We start from the raw sequence: 8,541 nt of genomic DNA, 5'->3' as shown, positions 1-8,541 counted from the left end.
TCTTCCCCTGGTGTTTATTTTAAACCAAGCAAAGGTAATTCAGATCCCTCAGCCGAAAGCGTTGCCGCTGTGGCTGGGGCAGCTCCTCTGCCTTCAGTTTTAACCTGGAAGCTGTGTGCCGATCGCAGCCAAATAAACAGAGGAAGCTGATGTGATGTGGTGTTACTCTCCTGCTGGAATCAACTTTCTTCATCACTAAATTCCAGTTATATGGATCGTTTCAAGCAGATAGCTCTTAGCGACTCGCCTGCTCTGCTCAGCCTTCAACACTGCATGATAAATCATGGTTAACGAGGGATTTCTGACACATACACTTAAGCCGATGTTAGCAGCGTGCGGGGTCTAGGCTACTGTGTCTGCTGGGAATTTCAACACTCTGCTTGTTGTAACTTGGCGTCTCCAAGTACAAATGGAGCGACTGTTATAAAAGAGTATGAGACATGACAAAGAGATGCTGTTGTGCTGGTCTTGTTTTGCAGACGAGACCAGGAGAGTGACTCACAGCCAAAAGAACATCTATTTTTTTCTTTTTTACCAGCCTGACTCATGAGGTGAAGTTGCCAATAAACCTCCCCACCCTTGAAACCGGTCCTGACTCACGCAGAAGCGATAAGGGAGGGAGGCACAAGGCTCGTGACTCGTTCCACGGAGGACATAACGCATATAACACTTGTATAAACTGGATCTCCCTGGGGAGGGAAGCGTGTTCAGGACACGCCGATTTGGGCCACCAAATGGGCCTCTGAAAGGAAGGAGAGGGGTAACTTTTCTAGCCACGCTCTAGGGGAGAGGTTTTACTTCCTCCAGCTCTCAGGCCCCTCTTGAAATACCTAATTCTGGCTCAGGATCGCAGGCTGGTGTTTTCCCCGTTTTCCAGTGTTCCCTAGAGGACACCTCCAGTGCAGTGACACTTTTGGGAATTACGTGCAACCTGTTCACAGCCTGATCACGCACCTCCTGCTCCTCCCTGGAGGGATGAACTTAAGTCCTTTGCTGCGCTATTTTGTTTTTGTCAGTGAAAAAGAAGTAACTGCTCTACCGAGCAGAACAAATAGAATCCAGAGAATCCCATGTTTGAGCTCCGCTTGCCGGAGGAGGTCGCGTCTTTTGAGATCTTACTGAAAACAAATTTTACTTGTGAAAGTACGTTTTATTACCTCCAAGTACTCCTGTGAGAAGGCACTTAAGCCATGTTAAGAGCACTAAGTTTGCATTAAAATCGGGCCGCCATAGCTATATCGTGGTGGCCACGGCGCTGGTGAGGGTGATGTCCCCCGCGATGCAGAGTTTGGTGACCTCGTTCACCTTCTTTTCGCGGAAGCTGTACTGCAGCAAGTGAGCGTCGTCCACCGCCACCTTGAAGTGATCCACCTCGCACAGGATCTGGAGCTGAAATACAACGTCCCCCAAAGATAACCATCAGGTTTTTGTTTTAGGAAGACGTTTTAAGCCATGGACTGGAGCAGGTTGGCACTGGCCAAAGGCTGCTGCCAGCCCGGTGGCATGTGGAGGAGCCGGCGCAGCGACTCCCAGCTGCAAAAACACGGGTGAGCTCTGCCTTCCCCACAGCCCCGCCGTACTCTTTCTCCTTCATGTTTTAGCCCAGGGTTTCTGCCTCCTCGTGACTGACGGTTCAGCGGGCGAGCGCTGCGTCCTCGCCACCTGTGAAACTACTTTGCAGGAGAAAAAGCTGGTGAAGAGACCGGGGCTGCTGGCCTGGTTTGAGACACACGCTTCTCTTTCAGTAGTTTTACTTTTCAGTAAGGTCTCTTCTACTGCTTGGGAAAACTGCATTTTTAGAAGACTCAAGTGTCTGAAATGGTGAAAATATTTACATTATAGCCAGCTCTGCTGTGCGGGTTCCAAGGTCTCAGCCTGCGCTCAAGAGGAGCGAGACCCGGGCACTTGCCCCAAGCTGCCAACAGGATTATTTCAGACCAGGAATGGCCCATTCAGTATCAATTACAAAGTTTGCTGAGTTCTCTCCCTCGCTCTCTCTGTCCCTTGATGGCTGCCAGCCTGAGCGCTCCTTGCCCCGGTACCAGAGCCCTGAGCCCTTCCCTTCCTCCCAAAGCCACAGTGCTCCCAGCGTCCCACATTTGCACATATGGGCTCTTTTGTATTATTAATGTTAGTTATTTAGTCTTATTCTATTAAATCTGTTTATATTTCAGCCCTCAGGTTTTCTTCTTTTGCCGCGATTCCCCTTCCCAGCTGGGGAGGGTTCATGGGGTGAGAGAATAATGGTCTAAACGACAATAAATAGTTGTGGGTTCCTCAAACTGTAACAGCTGCTAACGGGGGAAATGCGGTGCAGAAACCTGCCCAACAACTGCAGCTGCAGCGTAAACATGGAGGATTTAATAACAAATGGGAATAGCAGAAGCGGGGGGAAGGAGCTGGACCTGCTGGAGGGGGTAAGAAGTGTGGGGGGGGGCAGTGGGACCTGCTGTGCTGGAAACCAGGGAAACAGCTGGGAACTGCCCCAAAAGCACCTTTGGGAGCCAATTCCTGTGCAAAAGCATCAAGGTCCTTCCAGCGAGTCCTGTCACACAGCCCTGGCCGAACCCTCCCGGCGTTAAGGCTCCATTAAGACGGAGTTTTAGGGTTGGTTTTTTTTGTTACCTTGAAGGGTCTTCCAGCTTCGAATGGAAACCTGGGAGCCGTCCTCTCCTCCTTTCCCCAGTTATTCTGGAACATGGAGTTACAGACGATGACTTTCCTGTTGTCTTCCTTGAAGCGGGGATTGAAGTGGAAGGCGATGTCATTCCCTTTCTTGAAATCCAGTGAAAACCTGCAATGACAATAACGCATCCGCTGCTTTTTTTTCCTTCTACCAAAGCCCTGGGCTCTGCTGCAGGACCTGCCGAAACCCCCAGGCCCCGTTGGGCGACAGCAGGGCGTTTACACGTTTATTTAGCGTAATACTTGATTTTACACCAGGCAGGTGTTATTCAGGAAGGGAAAGCAAATTCCAGCCCCCGCTTGCTCCATCCCAGCTCCCGATGGAACCTCCTTGCCCTCAGCGATGGACACACACACCCCCCCCCCGACCCCATACCTGTTGGGGTTGGGGTTGATGGTGCCTGTGATGGTTATGAGCGTCCGAGGGACGAGTCCTCCCTGCAGGGGCAGCTCGAAGGGGACTTTCTGGGAGACAACAGGGATTTGCTATTAGCAGAAAGCCACCTCCAAAGTGACAACACACCGGGGGCCCCCCGTGACACAGTGAGCATCCATGCCACCCCCCCCCCCAGGGACAGCCAGCCCCAGGTCGTCCCAGGGACGGGCAAAATCAGGCAGCGAAGACACAGAAATCCTTATGATATGATGGAGCCGTTACCATGGGAGGAGCCGGTCCCCCCTGCGGAGGGTGGGGCCCAAATCCAGGGCCACTGGGCGGTTGCCCGGGGGCGGGATACGGTCCTGATCCTGCTGGTGCTCCTGGATATGGTCCTGATCCTGCTGGTCCTCCAGGATACGGCCCCGGTGCTCCGGGATATGGCCCCGGTGCTCCAGGGTATGCTCCTGGTGCTCCAGGATATGCTCCCGGTGCTCCTGGGTATGTGCCTGGTGCTGCTGGAGAGCCAGGATAGGTGCCCGGAGGACCGGAATAGCCCGGGAACCCCCCCGGAGCCGGCGGCTGGTTCCCCCAGGAGGGCCAGCCTTGGGGTGGGGGGGCAGAGGGGTTCGGGTTGTTGCCGGGGGACAAGGCGTCAGACAACTGGGGAGAGAGGGGAGAGGAGGAGGGTTAGGTGGGTGGCCTGAACCCTGGGGTCAGGCTGAGCCCTCCAACACCCAGCTTTTGTGTCCTACAGCCCGTGCCGAGGCCCCAGCTGCTCCCCAGGTGGGTACCTGGGCTGAGGCCTCCAGAAAACCAGTAAGCGCCCATGTAACTGGGGGGAGGGATTTGGGGAGTCACGCAGGTTGGCGCCGCCATGCTCCCACCCCTGCTGAAGGTCCCCGCTTCACGGCAATTAAACAATCACAGCCCCCATATGTGTGTGGGGTTTCTTTCTAAAGCAAGCCATACTTACAGAGAAACCGTCTGACATTTTTCCTGAAAAAGGAAAAGACAAAAGATGCTGAAGTCATTTTTAACATACACCATCCGAAAATAGAGATTTTGTAGAAGAGTTACAGGTGACAGCAGCAACAGGCTGGAAACGGGGAAGTCCCCATCACGTACCTGCCCAGGCGGAGCTGACAGCTCCGGTGCCGCAGGACAAACCTTCGTCCGAGACCTGCGGGAGAAACCGGGGGTCACTGCTGCGAGCAGCCTGGATGGCTCTGGGGGTGAATCCAGCCCCAAAACCCCTCCCCGGATGAAATGGGCCACTGCAGGGTTGTTGTTGACCCAACACCATCGTTGACCTTACAACGCCGCCAGTGCCAAGATGGAAGAGGACACGGGACTGTGGGGACCTGGGGCTGCTCTGCCCCAAGCCCCCTGGGCTCCCACCAGCCTCCCCATGGGTTTTTCACCAGGTTTTTGCTCTTTGCTCACGCTGCATCGCAAACCATGTCAGCACCCTCCTCCTCCTCCGAGAAACACGGCTCAACATGGAGCTGCGCATTTGATCTGCCCCCAAAAAACCCCACCCGTGCCAGGTCTGCTCTGCTCCCAAGTCAGGAAGATTTATTCCAGCCTTAAACCACTTTTTATAAAGGAAAAAAAAAACCCAAAGGGCAGCGGTGAGCTGTTCTTGCTGCCTCCAGCAGACACACGGCCACCTCCCTGCCCCGGCTGGGGGTGCTGGCTGCCGGCGCGGGACACTGGGTGACGCACGCACCCACGTAGTGGTTTTGTCCTGCACGATGGCTGGCGTTGTTCACTTCCCCTCCCCGAGGCAGCACCACAGAATCACAGAGTCACAGAATGACAGGGCCTGGAAGGGCCCTCTGGAGACCATCTTGTCCAACCCCCTGCCAGAGCAGGGTCACCCAGAGCAGGTGGGACAGGAACGCGTCCAGGCAGGTTTGGAATATCTCCAGAGAAGGAGACTCCACAGCCTCCCTGGGCAGCCTCTTCCAGTGCTCTGCCACCCCCCAAGTAAAGAAGTTTTTCCTCATGTTGAGATGGAATTTCCCGTGTTCCACTCTGTGCCCGTTGCCCCTTGTCCTGTCGCTGGGCACCACTGAGAAGAGTCTGGCCCCATCCTCTTGCCCCCCGCCCTGTAGGTATTGTTGAGCATTGATGAGATCCCCTCTCCTCTTCTCCAGGCTGAACAGCCCCAGGGCTCTCAGCCTTTCCTCAGCACAGAGGGGCTCCAGTCCCTCATCATCTTTGTGTCCCTACAGAATCCCAGAATGGGGGGGGGTTGGAAGGGAGCTTTGGAGACCATCAAGTCCAACCCCCTGCCAGAACAGGAGAAGGTCATCCCGGAGAAGATTCCACTAAAAAAATGAGGGGCTACAAAACCGGCACAGCACGTCGGGGGGGACACAGCCACCCCACAACGCACGGGACGGACGCTTGCAGCAGGCGAGAGAAGGGTGGCACCCCCGGGTGGGGGTTCCCCTTTGTCCCCCACCGTGGGCTGGAGGGCACGGCAGGAGGGACACACGACACACGTGCCACCAGCTGCTCCGGGCCAGCCGATAAAAGCTACCTTAAAAGTTTTGTGGAGCCGCTCGGCCGTGGCAGGGCCACATGCCACAAACCCGCTTGCGTGCAGGAATAGCCGCGGCCCTGAGCTGGATCCCGCCCATCAAAGAGAGCATTCATAAGAGGGGGGAAAAAAACACCACACCAAAAAAAAAAAAAAAAAAAAAAAAGGGAGAGGCAGAAACGGGGAAAGAAAAGGAAAATTCCAAATTGAAAACAGAGAAGTAAAATTGTCTCCGAAAGAAACATTTGTCTGCACAAAGGTCACAGCAAATCCGGCTGCCCTGCCTGAGGAATAACAAAAAAACCTCCCAAGTTTTCACAACCAGCAAATATTCATCCTGCTGAGCCCGCCGGATTTTTAAGCCGGAGCAGCCCAGACGGTTTGAACAGCTAGTGTTTTGCAAAGCTTTTATTTGCCTTCTGGGGTATTTTTAAGCCCTTGGGTGTGTGGTTTGTTGGCAGGGTGAAGCCGGGGGTGGGCACGCAGCTCCCGCGGGCGCCCCAGGGACGGATGCCGCCGGGTGGCCTTCGGTCGAGCCGCAGGTATGGGCTGCCAGGGCTTGTGGTGCCCCGGCGAGGGGCAATGCCGGCTCCCAGGGGGCACAGCCAAGGGACAGCCCCACATCTTCGCCCTGGAGCAATTTCGCACCTTTGCATGGGTTTTTTATTGCCTTGGGACGTCGTGGCAGGAGTCTCCCTGTGGGGACCGGGATGGCAGATCCAATATTTATAACCAAACTCTTGAAAAAATGCTATTCCTCCACCAGCTCTCTGAGCTCTCACCGACCCCGCGGAGGAAAACCCCACGGCAGATGTCTATAGAGCACCCCAAGTATTTCCTATATTCACGCAAAGTGGAAAAACTTCTGTTTGGGAAAGAAATAGAAGTTTTCTTCCCCTCGGCGCTATTTCTGCAGTGACTTTCTGTGATGTCTCCAGCCTCCCAGGCGCTTCTGCGTGGTTTTGGGGGCACGGGCAGGGCTACCCCGGCACCCTGTGAGCTGCCAACAGCCTTAATAGCTCCTGAATATCCACCCAGGCACTCCCTAAAGCCAGCGAGTGCTTTATATAGGCCCCGGCTGCTGTTATTAACCACCGAGCCCGGTGGCACAGCTGCCCCGGGAGGTGTCCCACCTCCCGCTCCCACGCCAAAGGGGACAAGCGCAGTCTTAACCCTTTCTTTGCACGGCAATACATGCTTTATCCCCCTGCTCCCACCCGGGACCCCCCAACGGGTGATGCGCTGTGGGGACAAGCCCACCCTTAACCCTTTCTTTGCAAGGCAATACATGCCTTAACCCCGCTCCTGCTCCTTCTGTTCCCACTCGGGACCCCCGTGGGTGGGATGCGTCCACTCACCTTGCGGTGCGGCGGCTCTCGGTGGTGGCTCCTGGGACTGGGAACCCACGGGAAAAGGGTGGCCCGGACACGGCAGCGGGGACCCCGCCTGCTCGGGGCGGGGACGGGGCGGGGACCTCGGGGATGCTCCGTGAGATGCCGCCCACGGGGATCCCGGGGGATGCTCCAGGAGATGCAGCCGGGGGGAAACCATGGATGCTCCAGGAGATGCAGCCCACGGGGACCACAGGGGATGCTCTGGGAGATGCAGCCGGGGGGATAACATGGATGCTCCGTGAGATGCCTCCCACGGGGACCACAGGGGATGCTCCGGGAGATGCAGCCGGGGGGATCTCAGGGATGCTCCGGGAGATGCAGCTGGGCGATCCCTGGAGGATGCTCCCGGAGATGCTGCCCACGGGGATCCCGGGGGATGCTCTGGGAGCTGCAGCCGTGGGGTCCCCGTGGATGCCCCAGGAGATGCAGCTGGGGGGGACTCCGGGGGATGCTCCGGGAACCACCAACCGTTGCCTCCTGGGGCATCCCCAGGGGTCCCCCTCAGCTCATAAAGTCACTAGCAGCACAAAGAACATTATTTTATTCCCCTTTATTAAGTGGTGACCTCACCAAAGGGCAAAACTACATGGGGAAAAAAATTTGGGCTTCTTGTGTTTTATGTCTCGAGCGGGTCTATGTCCATGCTTGGGGCCTGTTTCCCCGCATCAGAGGCTTTCCTTTTCCTTAGAAGCTAAAATAAATACAACTAAGTAAAATAAAGTAAAATACAAATTTAGTTTTAAATTTTAAAGGTTTTCTCCGGAGACTGCCAAGAAAAAAAAAGAAGCTGGAAAAGCTTTGGTTTTCACTCGATGCAGAAAGGACCGGTGCTGGAAAGCTGTTAGGGGCAGCTATAATTTCAACAAGTTTTAATGCAAGTTAAGGGTGAATCATCTCCTGTTGCTCAGCTGGCTTCACGGCTTAAAGCAACAGAAAAGAAAAAGGCGTGTTTGAAGGCTGAAATTCTGACCTTCTGCATGGTGCTGCTGGGAGGAGAGAAGAGAAGAGAAGAGAGAAGAGAAGAGAAGAGAAGAGAAGAGAAGAGAAGAGAAGAGAAGAGAAGAGAAGAGAAGAGAAGAGAAGAGAAGAGAAGATATATAATATATATATAGACACATAAATATATATCTATATACACATAAAATATATATACACACAAAAAAATATGTATAAAAATGACACGGTGCAATTACAACTCAGAATTATCAACCCTGTACTTGGTCCCACTGCCCTTTACTCTACGCTGACTTATGTCAGGAGTTAATGTTCTGTGCACCTTCTGTTCTTGCGGACATCGAGGCTCTGAGGCAAAAGGCCCCACCCCAGTGGGTGATGTGTCTCTATAAAGTTAAATAACTTTAAAGCAATCATTTCAAACTGCTTATTGGAAATGAATAAATGGAAGGCTGCTTCTCTCTTGTCACAGAATCATAGAATGGTTCCGGTTGGAAGGGACCTTAAAGACCATCTAGTTCCCATCCCCCTGCCCTGGGCAGGGACACCTCCCACCAGACCACATTGCTCAAAGCCCCATC

The 8,541-nt window shown here is 54.3% G+C and overlaps 2 protein-coding genes across 6 annotated transcripts in view; one reads left to right on the top strand and one right to left on the bottom strand.

The window, feature by feature from the left end:
• WDHD1 (WD repeat and HMG-box DNA binding protein 1) overlaps window positions 1-8,541 on the top strand; it is a 201,087-nt gene that overhangs the window by 104,666 nt on the left and 87,880 nt on the right. The gene's annotated exons all lie outside the window — the stretch shown is intronic.
• Window positions 1,136-7,048, bottom strand: LGALS3 (galectin 3). The gene is made up of 7 exons (XM_063332381.1): window positions 6,971-7,048; window positions 4,190-4,244; window positions 4,038-4,060; window positions 3,344-3,724; window positions 3,062-3,150; window positions 2,626-2,794; window positions 1,136-1,389 (listed from the first exon to the last, which is right to left on the bottom strand). The coding sequence occupies exons 3-7, from the start codon at window positions 4,053-4,055 to the stop codon at window positions 1,234-1,236; spliced, it is 813 nt and encodes a 270-aa protein (XP_063188451.1). The 5' UTR covers window positions 4,056-4,060; window positions 4,190-4,244; window positions 6,971-7,048; the 3' UTR covers window positions 1,136-1,233.

The sequence above is a fragment of the Chroicocephalus ridibundus genome, chromosome 4, assembly GCF_963924245.1.
Source record: "Chroicocephalus ridibundus chromosome 4, bChrRid1.1, whole genome shotgun sequence".
Lineage (NCBI taxonomy): Eukaryota > Metazoa > Chordata > Aves > Charadriiformes > Laridae > Chroicocephalus > Chroicocephalus ridibundus.
This window is presented reverse-complemented; position numbering and strand designations above follow the sequence as displayed.